Raw genomic sequence first — 24,404 nt, 5'->3', positions numbered from 1 at the left:
TAATTAAACTACAAATTTATAAATATTTAAATTTATTGAACTATTAATATTTAAAAACAGTGAGACTTTTTTAAAAAAAATTAAAGAAATAAGTTAAAAGTATTAAAATGTAAAGAAGGAGGTGTAATTTACCAAAATGTTAGTGATAAAAAAAAGCAACAATCAAACACATCTAAATCTCAACGCTCATTATTGTAATAAAAAAATAAAGAAGTAGAAGTATTTTTTTTCTTGTTACTATGTTAACTTTTGTATCACACGCCCATCCAAATAGTTGAATATTCGAAGGCCTATCATTTTTTTTTTGGTCGTCCAAGGCCAGTTTTGTCTTTTGTGTTTTTGTTCGAATTGTAGAGTTTTGCATTGTAATGCACTCCAATTCATTATTATTTATGTAAATTTTATTAAAATCAATTAAGATTTTCTAACCTACTAGTTAAAAAATTAATATTAATTTTGTAGTTTTAATAACATAAAAAAAAATGAGAATAAAGGATTGAAGTGTAACTTTAATAGCTAGTGAAGAGTGTGAGTGGCAGAGGAAGAAGAAAAGGCGGCACCATATACTGATTAGTGACAGATACAGCCAAAAACATGGAAGGAAGTTAATCGATTCTGAATTCTGAAATTGGAACATTGGTGTCAACGCCAACATTTGTTTCCAGACATGGACTACATAACATAACTTGCACTCTTCCTTTTTCTAAGACGTTTTTATTTAACTTATTTGAATTAATAAAAATAGGTCAAATTAGTTTATAAATTTACTATTTTTTATCAAAAGTATTATTAGTATATTTTATTTAAAAAATTACTTTTTAATACTTTAAAATCAAAAAAACCTTTTTAATAAAAATTTGTAACTTTTAAATATTTTTTTTATTTTATAAAATTAATGAATAATTAATTTTATTCGCAATTTTATCTTTAATAAATAGTGGTCGTTTGATAGAGAATAATTCCTCTGTTTCTTTTTACGAAAAACCTTTAACTTAAATTACATATATTACAAAAAAAATTAATTTACTCGTTTTTAAATAGTTCTTATAAAGAGGATGAAATGGAGCATTAAATATGTTTTATTTTATATATATATATAAAAAGATTAAAAATAGTATTAATTAATATAAATTAAAGGTATAATAGAAAATAAAATTATGTCTTTTATTAAATTTACAATATAAATCATTTTCTTTATTTCTATAGAAAACCAAAAGCATCAAACTGATAAGAAAAAAAAGTAGAGTACGTATGACATATCCTTATTTAATATCATTGAATCTAACCCTACTGTTATTATTTATTTTTATTTATTTTAATTTAAAATATTACTAAGTTTATTTATTAACAACAAATAAACAAATCTTTATAAAATATAAGAATCGCAAAGTATTTTAAAAAATGTCCTATATAAAGGAGCAGAGGAAATGGTAAAAATGGTCTAAGTAGACTATCGTTTATGCCTTTATAATAATCCTTTGTCATCTCAATAAAACTCACAAGTAACTTCTTACACATTACCATGCTACCTAAGTCACTAACTATGATTGCAACAATAATTGTTGTTCTTGCACAAACACTTGTCGGGGTGAGTTCACTTCCTGAAGCTGATAAAATCAGCACTTTGCCGGGTCAGCCACAGGTCAATTTTCAGCAATATTCTGGTTACATTACAGTGGATGAGCAGCAACAAAGAGCTTTGTTTTACTACTTTGTTGAAGCTGAAGAAGACCCTGCTTCCAAGCCATTAGTCCTATGGTTGAATGGAGGTATATATCATGTTATATATAACATACATTATTCTGTTTATTTATCCATTTTGGAATATGCCTTAGACCTTTTAGATTGATGGAAGCAATTAAAATGCTTTCTTGGTTTTTATTTTTGAAGGGCCTGGTTGTTCTTCTGTTGGAGTTGGAGCTTTTGTTGAGCATGGCCCTTTCAAACCGGGTGACAGCAATGTTCTTGTGAAAAATGATTATAGTTGGAACAAAGGTTAACCGTTAACCCAACAACTACGTAAACCCAATGCTTTGTTTTTCTTGGGATCAAAATGTCAAATATGCACTTATTTTCCTTTTTTCAAAAAAATAATTTGCTTATTGATTTCATCCTCATAACAGAGGCAAATATGTTATACTTGGAATCACCGGCCGGTGTTGGATTCTCTTACTCTGGCAATGAATCTTTCTATGCTTTAGTGGATGATGATATTACAGGTTCTTTCTTCAATTTATTTTGTGCATTTAGATAATAACAGAAAATAAATAAATACAATATAATAAAGGATTAAATATGCTTTTATTATCTAAAAATAGATTTAATATAAATCTTAAAAAATTATTTTATCACTTCATAAATTTTAATATTTTTTAAAACTGTCTATCACCTTACGATGATGTAACATACATTTAGTCATACCAGGCTATGTTTAGATGCATATCACTTATAACAAATATTATTTTTAAAATTTATGGAGAACAAAAGTATCTATATAAATAGCGATTAAAAACATATTTTATCCCTTAATAAATGCTTCGGATTTTACCAACTTGTCTTTTAGACACTCCTCAACATGCTGATGATGGTCTAATTCTTGTACAGCGAGGGATAATCTTGTTTTCCTACAGCGTTGGTTCACTGAATTCCCTGAGTATTCAAATAACGACTTCTATATTACAGGGGAGAGTTATGCAGGTAGAAATAATTGAAATAAATGAACAACATATTCATTTTGTAACAACAAAGGTAATGCACACTTATTTGCAGGCCACTATGTTCCACAGCTTGCACAACTTATTGTTCAAACCAAGACCAACTTCAGTCTCAAGGGGATAGCAGTGAGTACATGAGGGAATTTTTGAATAATTAAAACATAAAAAACCATTTCATTTATTTCAAAATCATAACTTGGTTCAAATGTTGATACAGCTAGGAAACCCTCTTCTGGATTTTGATACTGATTTGAACTCTAAAGCTGAATTCCTTTGGTCTCATGGACTGATATCAGATTCAACTTACAACGCCTTCACTACAATCTGCAACTATTCCACATATGTGAGACAATACCAAAATGGGAATCTTAATAGTATTTGTGTAACAATAGCTAATCAAGTGCTTAATGAGATTAGCAAATATATCAATGTGTATGATGTCACTCTTGATGTCTGTTTGTCATCAGCAAATCAACAGGCTTATGTGTTGCATCAAGTGGTAAGTATCATTCTTTAATTTTTTGCATAGCCATCTTGATTCTATGATATTTCTTTTTACACCTAGAGTTGTTATTCCCTTCATTTCTTTTACAAGCCTTCATACTCTGATGCAGCAAGAGACACAGAATATAGATGTTTGTGTGGATGATAAAACGTTCATATACTTAAATAGAAAAGAAGTGCAAGAAGCTCTCCATGCTAAGCTTGTTGGAGTCTCCCATTGGACAGCTTGCAGCACGTAAGTTTATTGCTTAAAAAGTGCAGACATTTAAGTTTGCTTAAGCATTAATCAGCATAAGAAAGTTAATTCTAACAAAAGATATTATATGTATTTCCACCTTATTTTAGGGTCCTGTATTCACCGACAATCTTCAAACTCATTTCCTCTTTAGCTACTTATTTTTTTCCCCGTTCTTACATAATTTATAGGGTTGTTCTATGACTTATATCTCGTGCTAAAACCATCTACCTTATGCTACAGAGTTCTTCATTATGACTATAAGAATGAACAGATACCAACAATTCCTCTTTTAGAGTCACTTGTTAAGTCTGGGATCAGGGTCCTAGTATACAGGTAAGTGAATTTATTCAATCATTGACTTTTAATTTAGCTAATTCCATACATAACATACCTACCGTGATGCGTCAAGGCATAAATTTTTTAAGAAAAGTCATTTCCCTATGTAGTGGAGATCAAGATTCAGTCATTCCATTAACCGGTTCGCGATCTCTGGTGGATGATTTGGCCAAGGAAATTGGACTGAATACAACAGTAGCCTACAGAGTCTGGTTTGAGGAAAAACAGGTTAATACTTGACATGCAATATATCTTGGACAGATTTAATACATGTAAACACTTGGATTAAGTTCACTAATCCTTTTATTTGGTGTATATATATATATATATATATAGGTAGCAGGATGGACCCAAGCATATGGGGACATCTTATCATATGCCACCATAAGAGGAGCAGCTCATGAAGCTCCCTTCACTCAGCCAGGGAGATCACTCGTGTTACTTAAAGCATTTTTGGAAGGAAGGCCATTGCCAAGTATTGAGTAAAATATGGACAGCTTTAACAGCACGAGTGTATGAGCCCACGCAGACAACCCTACACGAACTACACATAGCTATCAACCGAAATGAATAATTCAAGGACCAGTATTTCATTCTCTTTCAATTTAAATTACACTGATTTGTATTACGCATTTTAATTTTGTTTGTAAACCCATGTTTGAGTCAACGTAACAAACTATAATTTGTGTGGGGCTAAAAACTTCATATTAAATTTTACCATAAACTCACTTTTAAGAGACATTAAGCATAAATCATTTCACTTCAAATTCACTTATAATTAAAATCAATTTTACAAATCTAAGTTGGTTCAAAATCAACTTTATAAACACCAAACCAACCACACAGCAAGTTAAATATAAAGTGCATCCAGGAATAAAAACAAAGGGAAGGAGAACATTACTGTAATTCTCAAGGCAAATTAGCAACGAATTCCAAACACATAAACTAGGTATCAACGCCACATTTGTTTCAGGAGTGGACTACAAACATAAACGTTATAGTATGTATTCATTGTTTGTTACCATTTGGATTCCACCTTCATCCCCAATTAAACCAACTACAATATGAAGAACATACTACCACATCCATGTAATAGATAGCAACAATAATATTTGTTCTTGCGCAAACATTTGTGGGGGAGTGTTCACTTCCTAAAGCTTACAAGATAAGCAGTTTGCCGTAAGTAGCAACTAATAACTTTATTTTACGTGCATTACGAGTGTGAATTAAATTTTGAACTTGGTCAAACAAGAATGTAGCATCACCTTTCTTAATCGTGCTTGAACTTTGCAATTTGATATATCCCATAATCCCGATAAGAAAAAAGGTGTCAGAGATTAATTAAAAATACAAAACTTACGTATAATTTCTTAAGTGTTGTTAATATAATTTATCAAATAAAATTAAAATTTTATCTCAGTAATATACAATAATATTAAATATAAATTTTCACTAAAACAAGACTCTTATTTTAATTGGTCAATAACACTAACACTTAACAAACATCACATAATTTGTCCTTACAGAAAGAACATTTCATCACTTTAACAAAATACACATTGGAATCTACACATCCACGGGTATGCAACACAAAACGTGAAAAATAAATAAACACTTTTAACCACGCCACAAGACAGAACTATATAATGTAAGGCGATAAATTTTATCTCACTAACAAAGTGGTGTCCCCAGATGTTGCAGAAAATAGCATTCTTAACTGTTAGCTTAAAATTGAAGGTTTTTTGGTCCAGAACAAAATGTAAATTGTAGACGATACATCATACATAAAAATAAAAATCAGAACAGAAAGAAACTGCTTCACCATAGCACAGCAGAACACCTAGCAAATGAATTGCTACAGCAAGGTCCGCCAATGACTTTGACATCAATCATGCAGTGTTCCCAGTATATCATCATCTCTATATAGATGATACCTACACAAAAAACATTACGATCTAATTAGCTAAGGCTTGAGATACAGCTATTGCAACTAGGATGAGCAACCAACTAATAAATCTGTTCTATTCCCATATAATTCATTCACATAGCAAACCATGTAGTATTTTTGGTGTAGTGTATATTCACTGTCAAAACTAAGGATAGCACAAGAAAAAGGGGGAATTTTCCATAAGAAGTGCAGACAAAATCACCAGCTCAATGTCAATGGAATTTTCCAGAATTAGCATATTACTTAGACCCTGATTTTTGATATTTTGTCTGTCAACCAGCCACTCCCAAATACCAGGATTTGAGAGGGTTTGAGAAGAAGGTAACAAAAAGCAACAAAATCATGTTATTGAATGAAATGCTTAATTTATGATAATAATGCTTTACTTCATTAAAGCTAATAAATTATTGATAAACTAAAATAACAGCTTCAGTCTTGGAAGTTTTATATGATAAAGAAACAGTAGATTAAAATGAAAAACATAAATGGAAAAAGAAAAATAACGCAAGTACTTAAAATGACACAAAATATCAAGCATAACATTTTAAGGGATCAACTTTGTAACAGAAAAAATTAAACTTTCTAAGTATCATGTGGACGAAACTATAAGAGTTCAAGTGCAGCCATCAAATGAAACAAAATCTTTACAAGATATACTCCTCAAGAATAATTATATTCCATTAATTTTATGGGCAGCATATTAAACTTTAGGATCAAGTTGTAGAATTCTGTGAGGGTAAAAAGGAAGCTAGCAAATAAATATATCATAAAGAAACATATACATACTCTTTGTTATCAAGCTTCACCTCAGTTCCCCCATATTCAGGCAAAAGAACAGTGTCACCTTCCTTAACCGCCACAGGAATTAGCTTCCCATCCTTACTGTGAATGCCAGGGCCAACAGCAATAACTTTTCCAGAATTCAGCTAAAGCAAAACACGTAAAATTTTATCAGCTCGGTAAATGTAGTTAAACAAATCAAGGATGTAACACTAAATGCATGAATGCAGGGACAAATTGTCCCTTCGCTTGGTAGCATTATTACCCACCAGCCAGGTAGCGATTTAAATTCCCCCAGACTACTAAAGCAAAATGAAATTTTGAGATGAAAAGCGAATAGTCAAAAGGAGGAAATGAAATGGGTACGAAGGAAAGGGATTGGGAGAATGAACCTGGGAGGATTTCTCGGGTAACAGAATGCCAGTGTTAGTTTTTGATGGAGGGACAATTTTCTCCACCAAAACCCGATTCAACAGTGGAATCAAACGCCGAGCCATTTGGAGCGCACAAGCCTGCACCAGAGGGATGAAATTCTTCAGAAATCTCAAGACACTCTTTTAGGGTTTTACAAAGGTTTATGAAGTATTTTCAATTGTGGTTTTATATTATTTTTCTTCATTCGGGGGTTCTAGAATCTTCCCATCGTTTCATCCTATTTTCAAACTCAAAACTTCAAACTATTTTTCTCATTTAACCAATATTTTTAAGTCAGTAGTTAAAAAATTTAAAATATACTCACTCATATAATTTTTTAATATAATTTTTAATTAAAAATTAGTATTTCTTTGTTGGTGTCTTGGTTTTGTTTTTTGGGTCGGGAACCAGTATCCAAACCCGTATTATTATTATGGGGATGAACTTCTGTCACGCCTATAATAGCTCAATATGTTTTTGGGCTACACTTCTCTTTCTGGTCCATGGGCTTAACTCACAATATTAGGATGTGAAAAGAAAACATAACTAGTTCAATATTACAGACCACAAGCCCATATTTGTTTTATATTTTATATCCCAAAGAAAGATTACTATATCAAGTAATAATGATAACAATAAAATAATTATACTTGTTAATAAAACGAAATACATACGTTTAAAATATAAATATAATAAGAAGCTTCATTTTTATTTGAATTTTATTTTATTTTATTCCACCCGATATTAGTACTACTGTATATGATTTCTAGACATAGAATTAGAATTAAGGACCGGAGAGTTTGAAAACTGAAAATTTCTTATTTTTGTGTGTTTAGCATCACTCATGATTAAGGTTCAATAACCTGTCGTGTTTACTTTTATCAGTTATACGGTTTGGTGAGATTTTGTTTTCATCCAACTTTTAATTTGTAAAGTACCAAATTGACTTTTGAAAATTTCTGTTTAGACCACCCCCACTCCTTACCAGTACCCTTTACTCCAAAAAGTGAAAATTACAAGGAAAAAATTATATTAACAAATGAAAGAATAAGATTGATGATTCTAAACTCATTCTACCACGTTAAAAAAAAAATTGTAAATATGAATTTAACACAAAAATTATAATTAATAATATTAAAATAAACATAAATTTACATGTATTCTAACACGAAATTAAACATACTGTGTATATGCATACATAAATTCATACGCACACAATATTTACACTAATTTTCCGTCAGTAACAATGTTTGCTAAGTAACCATGATAACTTGAACCTAATTGATTTGAGCAAACCATGTTTAAAAATCTTAATAATGATTAATTACGTTATGCAGAAAGACAAATCAAATGATCAAAAAGAAACCCGGAGAAAAGTGGAAGTGGAATAAAATCATAGACAGGTTGGCGATAATCATAGTTCATTTGACCACCTTAAACCTAACTAGTTTTTATTAATGCAAGTTTTTAACGATTCTCTTCGATCATACCATCTTGGCCTTAATCATGTTGTTTCTTGTGTTAGTGGTTGCTGTGCTACGCAAGAAGAGTAAACAGTAAAATGTTTACGTGTACAATCTTGCTGAAAATTTTACTGCAAAAAACAAAACTTGGTGATTATAATTAATGAACACTACTTGAAGCAAAATTATATACCTAGAGAATTGGGAAAAGTATTTCGTTGGCGGTAGAAAGGGGGGAAGAAAAAGAGGTTGCCTTTTATGAACCTTTTGAAGAGTAGTACCATAAATAATACAATGCAATCTATATCAAAAATATTCCTCCAAGATTTAATAGAGAAGCGACATTAATGTGTTTGATTTAGCTTATTTCAGGAAATAGAAAGTTAGTTTGAAAAAGTTTATAGACAGTATATGAAAATTATTTATTATTTTTATAAGAAAATTTAGCTTATTTCAACTTATCTTAAACTAATAAGTTTAATGACTATATTCAAGGCATAAGTCACCATTTTAAAATAATTTAATTAAGTTACATATCTAAACATATTCATAATTATTTCTTTTAACTTGTCAAGAAAGCTTTTAAGAAATAAATAATTATTTTTTAAAAATTAATTTTTACCAAGCATGCTAATGGTTTGTCCCAGTTCAAAACAGGCCTACAAAATGTACATAAACATGTTTCCATAATAACTCTGAGTTAGCAATCTTATATGGTTGTAAATTTGTAACTAAGTCAATTACACAAAGCCAACCAAACAATTAACTGAAACTAATTTTAAGCATTGTGAATTTGTAAGCAAAAAATTCTATCACATCAGTAAGATAACAAAATAATGTGGTAGCTTGCCAAAGTTTCATTTATTAAAAAAAGGGGGGGGGGGGGCGGCAAGCAAAATGGGCTCCTTAAGTATGATTACTGACTAACAAAGAACAATGTTGGCCATTTTTTTAGCGCATAATGAGAAGTTTCATGTAGCAGTTATGTCCCAATGATGATAAGAGGGCCAAAGGGCCATGGCTTTGACTGAAGAGCTAGGTGTAATAGAGCTAAAAAGTAAAATGTAACACCAAAAAGTGGGAAATTCTAGTTGCTTGAGGAGCAAAGAATTCTTTTATCTAATCATGTCGCTTGTCCTCATAACGACATTCCCCATCTATGCATTTCATCTTTGATTGTTTCAACTTTCAATCCAAAGCAGATGCCACTCAATAACACTTCCCTATCCCCCTCTTTTAGCTCATCAAACCCCCCTCTTAGCTAGCACCCAAAATGAGGTGTAGGTGGGTCTTTACATTTAATAAAACAAACACAAAAAGATACCAACTCCAACTCAAAAATAAACTTCAAAATTGGAAAACTATGCTACTTAATCACATGACCTTTCTTCAATTTCATTAAAGGAGAATGCACATCCCCAAACTTTACAATACACACAAAATTATTGGTCTCTAAAATAGCAGTGCTTGTTTTGAATCTTTTATAGAGCAACAATATGCAAATAATGGAGTATAGAATAGAATTGAATTCAGCAACATAATTAATTAGTCTTTGACATAAAAATGGAAACAGCATGCAGCTTCTCATTTTTTTTAATTTCTTTAGCCATGCATTATGGTTCCACTCTATATGGAATGTAGGGAGCATATAATGACATTCTCCCTCATATTTTCACACAAGAAGGAGTTGCAGCCTCATATATTACCTTTTTCTAGCTCATCCTCTTCACTTCCTACACATGAAAGCACTGATATATGTTTGCTTTGTGTCTCTCTTTATCCGATCCCTTCCACGTACGCGCAGACACATAATTAACATGATAGGATCTCATATCAACTTCTAATGGAAGCTTGTACAAAGTGATGATGAAAGGGGCAAAAATATACATGCAGTTCATTCTATATTTTAAGGGAAAATTAAAATATATTCTTTCTTTTTTTTAATAGGAAAAAGTAAAACACTTTATCTAAATTAAATTTATTTACTTTTTTAATCAAAATTCAATTTGGCAAATGCTGCAAAATTTGTTTGAAAAATGGAAAAGCTAGGCTTTTGCGTAGGAAATTGAAGCTTTTTTATTTGGAAGTCAAATGGTACTTTTCGTGTCAATTTTGTGAGAAATTTATCTTTCACATTTTTTTTTGTCAATTACATTATAATATTTCATATACTTCTTTGAGCTACTGTGTTCCAGTACATATGATGGACCCTCTGCGCAAGAATTAAAACATCGTGCGCACGGGTGAATGGAGTAATTTTCCACCTCAAAAATTGTGCAGAACTTACATGTTTAGAAATTATCGTTTCTGAAAAACAAAATTCTTTTAGAAAAACTATTTAAAATGTGGTTATATTTCAATATATATATATATATATATATAGGCACATTTTATATATTTCATTTTTATTAGTTAATTTTTACGTGTGTACATATGTGAGATGAGAAATGAAATATGACATATATGAATATAATTTTTTTTATCATAAAATTATATAGAGGCGGTTAAAATTAAATTTATCTTATATTTAATTTTAATTTTTCACGTTGTCGTGTTATATGCTCTATGTTATGATATGTGTGTATCTTAATAAAAAAAAATATATTATCATTTTTTTTTCGGTTGAACAACATCACTTTTTGTATCTGGAAATGGTTATTATGAAGGAAGGTCCATAAGATAAAATAGGATAAATATAATTTATTTATTATTTCATTCAAAGTTTTAGCAAGTTTAAATTTGATTTAATCAAATTTTAATAATATAAAAAAAAATTAGACCAACTCAATTTATTAACATAATATATAAGTTTTAACATTATATATAACCAAATTATAATTAAAAATATGGAACTAAAATTATAATTTTTTTTATAATATGCATTTGAAAGCAATCATTTTAATATAAGTGTAATACTATATTTTGAATAATGTTATCAATTAAGTTAAAATATATTTATTAATCATATATAATTATTAAAATAAGTATTTGAATAACTATTAAATATATGAATTAACTAGTGAGAGATTATTCTAACTTAACTAATAATCTCGAATTTAAATATTAATAAATGGAATTGTGTTAAATATTTAGATAAAGAACTTTACTTAAGAGAAAATATGTGTAATCTAAGAAAAATTGAGACAATCGAAAGAAAAATAAGAAATTATTAAATCAAAATTTGAAAATCAGGTTATTACCGCACTGATTTTAAATACATGCGTAAAATACTGTTGTTGAAAGATAAGTTTAAGGACACAAGACTTCTCAATTATTTATTAATATCACACAAAAATTAAGGTAATAAATAATAAGGATCAAAAAACAGAAATGAAACCTAAAAAATTGACTGCGTAAAACAGTTAAAGTTTATCAATTTAGTCGACAAATAAAGATACAAGTTTACTTTTAATATATTATCACTGAAAAATGTATATTATGAATTAAAATTATTTTAACATAATTATAATGAAAAATAGAAAAAAATGTATATTAATCAATATATTATAATTAAATTCATCAATATCAATTTCTACATAAGGAATAAAACAAAGAGATAATACTTAATTATTTACCATTTTGTAAAAGATTTTATGCGCTTTCAAATGGTAAGGCTATGGAGGTTGTTCCAATTTGGAGATGGAATTCAAATTGAATCTTCTCTCTAAAAAAATTTGGAAGTATGAAGGGTCCTATAAAGTTAAAATCATTATATGACATGTTGCTCGTGACTCTCTTTTAACTAATTCTTGTAACAAGGCTTCTAAGACAAGTATGCATGTCTTTAGAGACTCTTCTCATGTGCAAGATTTTATTTTATTTTATTTTTCATCGTTTTCTTTAGTCATGGACGTAGCTCTTGGTTCCTTTGGAATATTTCTACTATAAACATGGCTTATGTTCATTGTCAATAGGATATTTTGTTTGGTATACCTATTTGGCCTATTTGAAAAGACAGGAATAATTTAGTGTTTTATTAGAAGATTCATTTTAATTAGATCCATCATTAAGGTAAACCATCAAGTTTAAGATTATTTAACGAAATATATATTTATTTTGACTAAATTCAATGCTTCAACATAACTCTATTATTTCTTAGTGAATCAATATAAATTGTTGAGTGACTTTTTTTATTTTTTTACTCTAAATAATTTTAAAAACAATGTTTTTTTTATTAAAAGATATTTCTTAATGTTTTCAAAGTTAACTAAACTTTAGATACTAAAGCTTTCTGAGAAAATAGATTTGATTTTTTTTCTCTTGATTTTGTATTCTAAACTTCAAAGTTTTGTTTGGCAATTAGTTTTAGAAAAATCAAAAAAAGCAAGATAAAGTTTAGGTAGTAACAATTTTTGTTTCGAGTTTTTAGATGAAACTGAGAATTTTTATAAACCTTCAAAAACTTCATAAACTCATATTTCTTTTGTTTTTTAATTTGAAATTTTTTTTATTAACTCTTCTTTTTCTTTCCTTTTCCATTCTTCCTTTAGTTTTCAAATTATTTTCTTTTACTCTCTCTAAACTTTCAAACAAAGTGTAAAAGTTCTGAAATAAGAGAAATTGAGAAAGAAAGATAAATTTTGTATTTCAAATAAATATATTAAAATTAATATTTTTTCAAAATAAATAATATATTAACATATTAATTATGTATTTACTATCATAAAATAATATATAATTCTTTTAATTTAAAATTAAAAAGTATATCATCTTTCATTTTCCATTTAAAAACTATTTCCCAAACATACTTTAAGATGTTTGTGGGAGTTGATCAAAGTTTTAAAGAGTGAGTTTTTATCAAAAGATTTTATTGCAATTTTAGGCAGCTGTTTGATTTTGCAGGTTATAATTTGGGGTCTTCTCTATGATTTGGGAGTGCTTACCACTCCAAAAGTGGCTAAAGTGATAATTGAAATAAATTCTCATGTTGCAGTTAATATGATTAGATCTTAATGTAAAATAAAGCTCACCAGTATTTTGCGCTCATCAATAGCATCAAATCGTTCTAAAATTAGAATTGAGATGTAATTGAGCATGTTTATTGTGAGGCTGATACAGTTGTTGATTGCCAAGCAAATATAAGTCATCAATCTTAAAATCCTGTTTTATATATCCTCTTAATGCTCTTGTTTCTATACTGGAGGAGGATGCTAATGAAATTTGTTTGTCAAATTAATTGTGTAGTTTGTAATGTTTGGACTTCAAATCTTATTTTGTCATAATTCTGAATTTTGTACATGAAAAAAGTCTTTATTTGAGAGATTATTGTGACTTAGAAATTTAACTCTTTTAAAGTAAATAAATTATTATTAAAAGAGTTAATTTTTTAGTTGTAATTATTTTTAAATTCAAGTATGCTGTGGAGATATACTTGTGGTAGAAAAATAAAATAAAAAGATATATTTACTATTAATTTAAAAATTAAAATTACAAAACATTTTAATAAAAATTTTCACTTTACATATTTATTTATTTTGAAAAATTAATTTATATTACTATTTTTAATTCAAATAAAATTGCTTTAAGCAGAAAGTGAGTATAATCCTAGACTGAAAAATCTCTTTTAACTGCTGAGATTTCCTACAATTTAGGACCTGTGGAGGAGCCAAATGCATAGCCCATATAAAATCCAAAGGCCTAATCATTGGTTGGTTTTGCAATTATAGGATCTAAAATAACCAGGTGAATTAGACTTGCATGTGTGTCCCTCTCCTGGTGGAAAGAGACACGAGAAAGCATGTAGCTTCGTTTATTTTATTAATAAAAAAATATTTCATTTCTTTGAACTTTTTTTTATCAACAAAAATAATTTCAATTCATTCCAATTAATCTTTAAACTTACTACTTTTACTTGAATTCTTTCTATTCAATTTACGTTAAATTAAAATTAAAAATTTATCTCACTTATTTACTTTTAATCTTAATTATTTATTTATTTTATTTTTTCAAAATTAATCATATTAAAAATTATTGATTCAGAAAAAATCAAAGAAGAGAAATAGAGAGAGGATATATCACACTAAATAGGAAACCAGTGTTATTATGCAAGTACTTCTAATTCTTTTATCCTTTCTGAGTTTTTCTAATTTGAAATTTTTGTCATGTTTCAATATTTAAAAATAAAAAATATATATTTATTGAAATTTAAAATAAATGAATAATGGGATCTATTTATCTGTTTACCAAAAAGATAAAGTTTAAGAGGTTGAATACTATTTTCTTTTTATTTATAGGAGAATGTTAACAAGTGCTTTTAAAATATTGATTAAGGTATTAATGTAATTTTTTATGAGAAAATGTTATGGATGGATTTTTATTATTTGTTTCAATGAATTCTCGCTATAATTTTTAATGTTATTTTTTGGTTTTATTAATATTTTAAGATAATTATTATCAATTCCTTTTATATATAGAGATGGATTTGATAATAATTGTAATTTTTCTCTCTTTCTAAATATGATTTCAATTTTCTTACATCTCATTTATTTATATATTTTTATATACTTTTTATTTTTTCCTTTTTTTTCTTATTATTTCTATATCTGCCACGCTCTTTTTTAAGGACGAGAGAAATATTTTAAAATTATAGAAAAATGTATTAATAATATTTTTAATACTTTTTTTAGTTTTAGTTCTTTAACTAGTATCTTTATGACACTAATTAATATTTGTCTAATATTTATAGTTATTATGTAAAATTAATGAATAATTAATGCTTATTTGGTAGAGATATTAAATACTATTTTCATTCTTATTTGCTTAAGTTTAAGATTGTTCTAATTTATCTGTTTATGTAAAATTTTAAGAAATATTAGTTGTTATTCTTCTACTAATGCTCTCTTTTGCATAACCTATTATTTTGTTTAACGTATAATAACAGTAAAATTTTGTTAAAAATTGTAATATTTTATGTTAAATGTATTGAATTATGCGATAAAGAAAAATTTACTGTGTATACATAAGTTGCAGGAAGTTTATCAATTTATTCTAACAATATAATTAGATTCTATGATCTGTATAATATTTTAGACAGTGAAATAAGAATAAAAAATAATATTATGTAATATAAATAAAGAGTATGATAGAAAAGGGAAGGTGCATGGTTTTAGTGCCTGAGATGTGAAGTTGAATAGGGTACTTTATTTGATATTTTGGTTGAGGCAGAAACATGAAAAACTGTTGAAGGACTTTCACGTACACATTCTTAAAATTAAAGTGAGGCAGAACATAATCATATCCAGTGAGAAAGTAGCCACTATATGCATTCTGAAATTCACCCCACCTCTTTAATACCTGCCCCACTTCAACCCTCCCTTCTTCTTCTTCTTCTTCTTCTTCTTCTTCTTTTCATTTTTCAGCTTTCACATTAATTCTCTTCCTCTTTCCATTCTCATCTCTTTCACCCTTCTCTATACTTTTTCTCCCCTCGTTTACTATGAAATGTGTCTTAATTCAATCAGAATATGGGTCCCTAAACTTCTACGATTAAAACCTGTTTATGTATCTTGGTTTTATTCTCTCTCACCCATCATGCATTCAGATAATAACATATTCAATAATTTATCTAAATGATGATTTAGGTTATATATTTAATTATAAAATTAATTGAAATAAGTCAAAAATAATTATTAAAATAAACTAAAAAAATCATAAATTATTGTTATAATTTGTCGATAAACCCTTTTTTAAAGAGATTTTAAATTTTCAATTTTGTTAATTCCAACTTTTATACCGAATTTAAACATCTAATAATAACATTTTTTTTAAAATAAAAAATATGCAATATATTAAAAATATAAAGGTTGATTTTACAATATGTTAGTGCCTGTTTGTGAATAAGAATTTAAATCAAAATAAAAATCAATAAAGATAAAAAATACAACACGAGAAAAGAAAATAAACTTGAATATTGTCATGAAAAGGTTTTAGTGAAAATATTTTGTGTAAACATAGAGTATTTTCAAGAACCCTAAATCCTAATTTTATTTTTTTTAACTTACAAATTTGTCATTGATGAAAAGTGAATTTTTTGAATTTTCTAAATTTTAGCTATTTTGAAAAGAGAAATAAAAAAAATAAAAAAAAAATATCTTAGAAGCTACTTTTTGTTTTTTAGTTTTAAAAATTGAAAATAAAAAATATTTTTAAAAATATATTTTATAAACTTCAATAGACAAACAAATTTTTATTTTTAAAAATGAAAAAAAAAGTGTATGATATTTTGAACTCAAACCGGTGTTTTTTTATGTCATATATACTGGATCTGGTAATTAGATTTGCGGGTGGTACATGATATGATCGATCATATGCATACCACGTCCGCACTGTTATGCAATTAATAGATATCAACTAATTAATTGTGGAAGTGTGATAAACTTTTCTTTACGTAGGAGTGATTATGTTGTTGACTAACGTAGTAACGTATCCAATACACAAGTTTATTCCTCCTTTTTTGACTTAATCATATGCGTTTTCTCTCTTTTTTAGTTTTATTCTTCCTTAAAATAAAGAAAAGAAAATTGTCTCTGTCCAAGTTCAACATGCAGTAGTCAATTTGAGCTACATAAGTACATTTTGTTTTATCAATATGAAAAATCAATAATTAAACTGCAATCAAACCTTTGACTAGTTGGATTGTTGATCACTAACTCTTTGATTTATCTATAGGCATTAATTTAAACATGGGCAATGTCATCTTTCTACTTTCTCTCCCCCCTAATTGTCGACCCCTCATATTTACCTCTGAAAAAAGATCCACTTTTAACTCTAAGAAATCGATCAAATTGATTTTAAAATCTAAAAAAAAAAACGACAAATACTCCATTTGATTCTTTAAAAAAATAGTTTGACCTAACTTAGTTTAAGAAATATTCACCAAATAATCCCTCATGATTATAAATATAAAGCATTTTAATCTTTTATCCATTTAAAATAATATTTAATTTTAGGGATCAATTTGAGTCGCTAACAATTTTTACATATTCATATGGACAAATTTAATATATATTCACTTTTTTATAGGTTAATTATGTTCTTTAAACAGATGAAAAATTATTGAAAAGTTTAAAGTGCCTCAAATTTGTAATTTTAAAATATTATTTGCTAAAAGGATAAAAGTGGGTTCAATAATTTTTTTCAGGAACCGACTTAAGTACTTACTAAAGAAACAAGCATGCTAAAATAAAATTATTTGTAAATTTTGGTAAAAAAGTGGTAAACCATAATGATACTTCTTTTAAAGCTATAATGATATTAATTACAAGCTATATGACAATTAATTATTACGTAAAGTTAATAGGTACGTATATTTATAGCTTGTGACTAATATTTAATTTTATAATATAAAATGTTAATCTTCTTATCTTTTATTTTTATAAATTTTCTTAAGTATTAAATAAAAATATTAAACATTTTTATATTTGTAAGATGATAAATATATATATATATGTATTTTATTTAATATTTATTTTATAAGGCAAAAGAGGATTTTTAAAAGAACAAGTTAAAAGACATAGTAACACATAAAAATAAAATTTATCTACAAAATTTTAAATGCATTTCATGTTATTTTAAAATTAAATTTTATCACATAAACATTTTATATATTTTTTTTTATATTCAATAGAGTTTACAAATCTAAAAATACTAAAAGAAACTTAGAAAACAATTTTATGATACCCAGAATCTATATAATCAAACCTTAATAAAGAGGCTTTAAAGGAGGGTTTCTAATCTAAATATACATTAAAAAAATTCTTAAATAAACAATGAATATAATAAATTATAGGAATATAAATGTGAAAAATATCATTTTTATACATAATATAGTGAATAGTTTTTGAGACTCAATACGCACTTTCTTAGGCTTCTTCTTTTAATTGCAAACTCTTAAAAAGAATTTAAAACTAAGCTCAAAGGAGAAGGGAGGCATTAGAACCCTTCAAAACACCTCGACATATAGTCAAGCTTCTCCTTTGAATAAAGATCTTTTTCAATAAAAACATATCCAACCGTAGGCACCGAACTATTAATGTGGCAATTATAGATGAAGTAAAAGGCATCTCTTACCCACTAAAGGTGTAGTAATCATAGTGAATCCATTGTCAAGGAAGTCAAGCAAATTAACTTTCCTAGTTCCTTCCATTGCTGAATGCTGACATAGCTACAATTTCTACTGAGATTAGGTTCAATTTGAAAGTTTCGCCCATAATTAATCAAAGACGTAACCCATGCTATTTTTCCGAGGGGATAAACTACATGCTTTCCACCTCTTCTAATTCTATCAGCTCAAGAACACGCCAAAATTGGTAAACCCAAAACAAAGCAAAAATAACACCCTTCTTAATCCTATGATTTGGAAGGTAAAAGAATCAGCTTAAATCATGTCATCGTCATATATACGTGTAACTTTAATATGGATCTTAAATAAGTAGACAAGAAAAGTTGCTTTTAAATCATTACTACCTCATCTATTTCTTTTTACTCCTTTTTATTTGTCGTTTAACTTTATTACACAAGACTTTAAAAAGTATAATTAATGCTTATTATTTTAAATATAATTAATGTTAAACAAAATATTATCGATGTACCCTACATGAGAATTCATCTTTAACTAGCCCTCTTCTTGCATTTTCCTTCGACTTCTCCTTCACCGCGTTAGTAACAATTTTAGTTCTTATATTGCTAGCAAGTGATCATAAAGAACATATAATATCATCAAGTCTGGTAAGAGGAACATTGTTATGACATAAGAATGCGAGAAAATATTAATTCAGTAAGCAAAAGAGTTTTACAATTTAAGTATTACGTTAAACTTTTTTATTGTACTCAACGTGTAACTCAGAATAACGTCGTGTCTTTCTGTCTTTTAAATTTATCAACTTAACAAAAGTTTAGCCTGGATAAGTTTTTAAATAAGTTCTTACAGAAGAAAAAAAATATGCAAAATAAATTAAAAAAAATTAGAGTTAAGAGTAACATATATTTCTTAAGTTTTAAAGAAATAAATAATAAAGACTTTTTAAAAAAATAAGAAAAACATAGGTTAATAAAAAAATGATTTATTTTATTAATCAAAACTTTATTTTTTAAGTATTTACTGGAGAAATTATCTAAACTACGCGAAAGTTTTGATTCATGACTTTGAAAGGCTATACCGCAGAAGGCTTCATTTCCTTCAAGACGAGAATTGGTCTAACCATTATGATGGGCAGAGAATAAAGAATATAGATATGAAATTAATGAATTGTGCTTGATACATGAAGAGGATACAGCCTTTAAGAAAAACTTACCCCCACTATTTGTCATTCGTAGGATTATGACAGATTGACCTTAGGAGTAATTCAAGCGCTTCAGATTATCAACCAACAAATTTAATAATCTTACCTCAAGAATAATCTTGGGGTATCTATCATGACCAAAATCACAACGCGTCAACAATCAAAAATAAAATTTAGAGAATGCAGCTACCAATTTTATTTATTTTTGACAATTTTCATGAACATAACTTATCTATAAAGCCCCCGAATCAAAATATATTTACAGGTAATGCAACTTCTAACGTTTAGATTTTGATAGATACTATGTTGTTGGAACAAATACTCTTGTCTTTAACATCTTTCAAATTAATAAAGACTTCAATGTTGTAGGCTATCAATATTTGATCGACACCTGTTTCAATTCTTTCATTCTTAGTTTTTGTTGCATATACTTGTACGTTTATTCTTTGAGAGATTCTCTCTTCAGCTCTCTTAGAACCTTTGTTATTTTGAGAAATAACCTAAAATTAATTTTATGCTCTTTTGAATCTTGGTTAGGGAAAGCTAAAAAGCTTATAACAAAACATACTTAGATTGAAGTCTAGATATGCTAGTGAAAGAATATTTGGCTTAATGAATATTCTTGTGGTAATATACTTATTTTTTCTTAGAGAATATTTTACTTTGATAAAGAATGAATAGATATAATTCTCATGTTTAATAAAATCGAGATAAATCTTATTTTATATTTATCTACTAGTAAGAGTTAAATAACAAGTTTTTGTTGGTATGTTATAGAAACTTCTTTTAAAAAGAATATTAAAAAAATTAATTATGAATAGCCCATCTGACTTCGGCAGACAACTGACAAAATTTAAGCTTATTATATCATGTCATTATTTTAAAACCATCATCCGAACATTTCTATTTGCAAAAAAAAAAAAGTAAAACTTCTTTCATTCTTTTTAAATATCAATCTCCTTATATTTTTCTGTTTACTTACATATCACAATATGATCCAAATTAACCTTATTCAAAGTCTTACTCCTCCCTTTCTTTTAAAGCTTGATTTCCCATTCCAATATGATCCTTTTTATTATCTTCAATTCCCTTGTCTAATATTTTTTTTTCTTCTAGCTAATCCCATTTTTCATCTCCTTCCCTTCCTCTGTATATATATGTGATCTCTTATTCATATCATTCTAAACAATCCTTATTCTTCTCTCTTCTGTAATATCTTATCATTTATCAAATTAACTTACGAGGTCTTATTATTTCCCCTTTCTATTGGTCCTTTCAAACTTCAAATTTCAACCCTTATTTTCTTTTTATTAGTGCCTTGGCTTAAGTGCAGTATTTGCATCATTTAACATAATTGGAACAGTAAAAAAGATTAAAAAATGATTATCTGTCATCCTATGTATAAGCTTTTCTATTCATATTAGAATTCTTGAATGAATATAAATATTGATAAACAATCATTTTAACCATATACCACATCAAATGCTTGCTGAGACTTAAGTAGTAGCTTTTGGTTGGGTGGCTTGGCGCGCCAATAAAGGGCCAATCACGCCACTGCACTGTTTACTACCTAAACAGTGAGCACCTATTGCTTGAGCCAGTGAGGTGGTGGAACCTAAACTAGGATAGAGATTCTGTGCAATAAAAAATTTACTGTACTAACTCCAGTATTGATCGTAGTCATTTATTGTTATATTTATTATTTTATTAAAATAAAAATATTTATTTTAATGACCAAAATTTTCTATAGTGAAAATGTCATTGCAGATATCTTTATCCAACCTAAACTATCATCTTTGTACTCCAATTTAAGTGGTGACAATCTATTCTTAACATTGCCTAATCACCACTTAAGGAATGGGTTAGTAGAACTTTTCTTACTTATGCTAACAAAAAATAGATACAATATATCTTAGAAATACACAAATATCAAATTTTTAATTAAAAATAGTTCCATCATTTTATTGACTATTAGCTTATTAATTATACTTAAAAAAGAAAGAAAGGACTACATCAAAATATCTTCTATTGAAAACATCACAAAGACAAAAGATACTTCATTATCCAAGTTTTGTCCAAAAGTTAAAACCTTTTAACAACTTTTTCTATAGAAAATAGATAAGCTACTTTAAATGTACATTAAATTTGTATTTTGAGAACGTTTAAATAAATTAATTAAATAAGCCTAAAATCATAAATTTGATTATCAAATTTATTGATATAAGTTATAAAAAACTTATGTTATTAAATAATATAAAAAAAGAAAGGAAAAAAAAACACAAGTCTTTTAAATAATCATTTCACATATATTAAATTTTTGTTCTGAAGTGTTTATCACAGTACCATAAATTTTAAAAAATATTGTATATTTTTTTAATTTAATAGTTATGATTCATTTAATATTCTAGAAATTAAAAAGTGTTTACATTTTTTTAAAAATAAATTACTAATATCAATATTTATTAGTATAAAATTAACGGTAATAATTATTTTGTATATGATAGAATATAGAATATCTCATTAATTTACAAAATACTGTAAAAATTATTTTACTATAGCACAAGACAATCCGTTTATCGGTAAAAAAGGACATGTAAAGTATTGTTAACAATATTGGGTCTGCTTGTTTTAACTTTTAAATTTGGTTCTTTGGAATTAAATTTTTGTTACTTTGATAAAAATTGGGTTGAAATGAAAATTTATGTCTGAAAATGGTGTAACTTTCGTTTTCAGTATAAAACAAACAATCTGATTGTCTCATGCCTTAACCTCGCTAATGCTTCATAGATTTTCCTTTTAAATCTTTCAAATCATTCGTGTCCAAAGTAGAAAATTATAATCCAAGTAAACACATATACTCAAATCAACCGCTGCATATCTAGGTGAAACGAATTAATCATCGAATAAGCACTCCATCATCAGGGATAGCTGTTAGATTAGTTAATGATTCATTTGGTAATTCTTATATATAAATATTACAGTGTATCATATTATATTAATACATTGTTTTGTGACAAAAAGTAAAACAGGCATAACGTGATTAATTGAATACAACAAGGTAAGTACAAATTTGTCACAATATGATAAAAAAATTAATTTTAATATATAATAGAGAGAGAGAGATGTATGTATGTATTGACTGTAAAAATACTGAAATTAAATTGACAAATATGTATAACAGGGCGTGAATATAACATCAATTCTCAATCAAGATTTCCCATGCTATTGTGTAAGGTCTCTCATATCTTTTCCTTTTTGGGCATATCTTTTTTACGGGGTATGAGAATAATAGAAGCTAAAAGACATTCTCCCGATAGAGAGCGAACAAGCACAAGTGCATGTAACAAAGGAAAAAAACAAGAAAGTAAATTAACGAATTAAAATGATTCATTTCACATGACCCTCGGTTTAAGAAACTCAAAACGCCACATCTCTCTCCCTCTCACTTCTCTTACTTTTTTTTCCACTTATACTCACTCAACACCAAACCATCTCTCTCTCTCTCTCTCTAGTGCTAGTTTTACTTTCTTTCACTGTGCTGTGGTGTTTGTCTCTGCCTAGAGACTAGAGTTCAGTGTGTTTTATTTTCCTAAGCAAAAACAAAAAAACTTGGCTCTGAAATCTGTACCAAACATTTTCTAAATACTAAGGAAACTGGCAGCAAGTTCTATGCATGCTGGTTCTCTCCTTGCATTGACTTTGCTCCTATTCAAACTCCTAGGCTCCTAAAGAAAGGAAACCCAACCAAAAGGCTTCTTTTCTTGATAACATAACCAAAACCAAAAAGCCTCCATCTCTCAACCACACAGAACAAGCAGCCACAGATAAAATAGAGAAGAAAAACAAGAAGAGTGTGTAGTACTTCACATCCCATGCAATGATTTGTGCAAAGAGCAAAAACCAAAAAATGGGTTTTGTTTTCCTATTTCTACTTCTGGTAGTGCTCTTACTATTGAGCACCACCCCATGTATCGCAGCATCAGGGAAAGCCAGATTTGAGAGATTCAAAAGTGCTTCATCAGCTTCTGAGTTCAAATCCTCTAAATTCCACGGCACTGGCCTTCAAGGAAATAGTGCAAATGAAGAGGGAGACCAAGTTTTTGGTGCAGATAAAAGGAAAGTGTACACAGGTCCTAATCCTCTACACAACAGATAAGTTACCTGCAGAGACATATCCACAATGTTTGGTGTCCTCAATATTCCTAGCTCTCTTAATTTCTTCTCTTCCTCTTTTTTCTCTTTTCTTTCTTTATATTACAATTTGAAAGCATTTTTTGTGCTTTATAAGTCTTTTCCGGTAAGTTTACAGATGTATATGAAAATTTTTAGGTTTGAGATTATATTGGTGATGATGATGAGAGAATATAGTTAAAACTATTTTTGAAGAAATCGTATATATATCTATATATATGATGAGTTTTCAGATATATGAATGTTAGTAAATGTGGATGCCATCAATAGGTTGTTGCTTGTTAGTGCGAGCGAATATTGATTTGCTTTTGGATTTGGTAAGGTAATAATGCCTTAATGGATGTGTTTCTTGCATGCTTCCAGGATTCTCATAGACATCATCGGGTTTTCTATATTTGGCTAAGGTTTTGTTGGCTTATAGAAGATAGTGTGTATGGCTATCCCGCATGTAAATGACAATAATAATACATTATTTAATCACGAGTAAAATTAGCATTAATTGAAAATAAAAAAAGGTAAAGAAAGTAATTTCTTCCA

The 24,404-nt window shown here is 27.8% G+C and overlaps 2 protein-coding genes across 2 annotated transcripts; one reads left to right on the top strand and one right to left on the bottom strand.

Annotated features, from left to right (window-relative positions):
* The first annotated feature begins 1,522 nt into the window (after window positions 1-1,522).
* On the top strand, window positions 1,523-4,278 carry LOC113862189 (serine carboxypeptidase-like 45). Its single transcript, XM_027495305.1, has 10 exons — window positions 1,523-1,769; window positions 1,891-1,995; window positions 2,124-2,219; window positions 2,605-2,697; window positions 2,770-2,840; window positions 2,932-3,213; window positions 3,329-3,453; window positions 3,697-3,789; window positions 3,903-4,020; window positions 4,129-4,278. Exons 1-10 carry the CDS (start codon window positions 1,523-1,525, stop codon window positions 4,276-4,278), a joined length of 1,380 nt encoding a protein of 459 aa, XP_027351106.1.
* A 1,192-nt stretch (window positions 4,279-5,470) lies between these two features.
* Window positions 5,471-7,174, bottom strand: LOC113863364 (10 kDa chaperonin, mitochondrial-like). The gene is made up of 3 exons (XM_027496920.1): window positions 6,913-7,174; window positions 6,527-6,666; window positions 5,471-5,726 (listed from the first exon to the last, which is right to left on the bottom strand). The coding sequence occupies exons 1-3, from the start codon at window positions 7,015-7,017 to the stop codon at window positions 5,678-5,680; spliced, it is 294 nt and encodes a 97-aa protein (XP_027352721.1). The 5' UTR covers window positions 7,018-7,174; the 3' UTR covers window positions 5,471-5,677.
* Between the last annotated feature and the right edge of the window lie 17,230 nt (window positions 7,175-24,404).

This window comes from Abrus precatorius, unplaced genomic scaffold (assembly GCF_003935025.1).
Source record: "Abrus precatorius isolate BTA unplaced genomic scaffold, Abrus_2018 Scaffold3, whole genome shotgun sequence".
NCBI lineage: Eukaryota > Viridiplantae > Streptophyta > Magnoliopsida > Fabales > Fabaceae > Abrus > Abrus precatorius.
The sequence above is the reverse complement of the archived record's forward strand: the minus strand, read 5'-3'. Positions and strand labels throughout refer to the sequence as shown.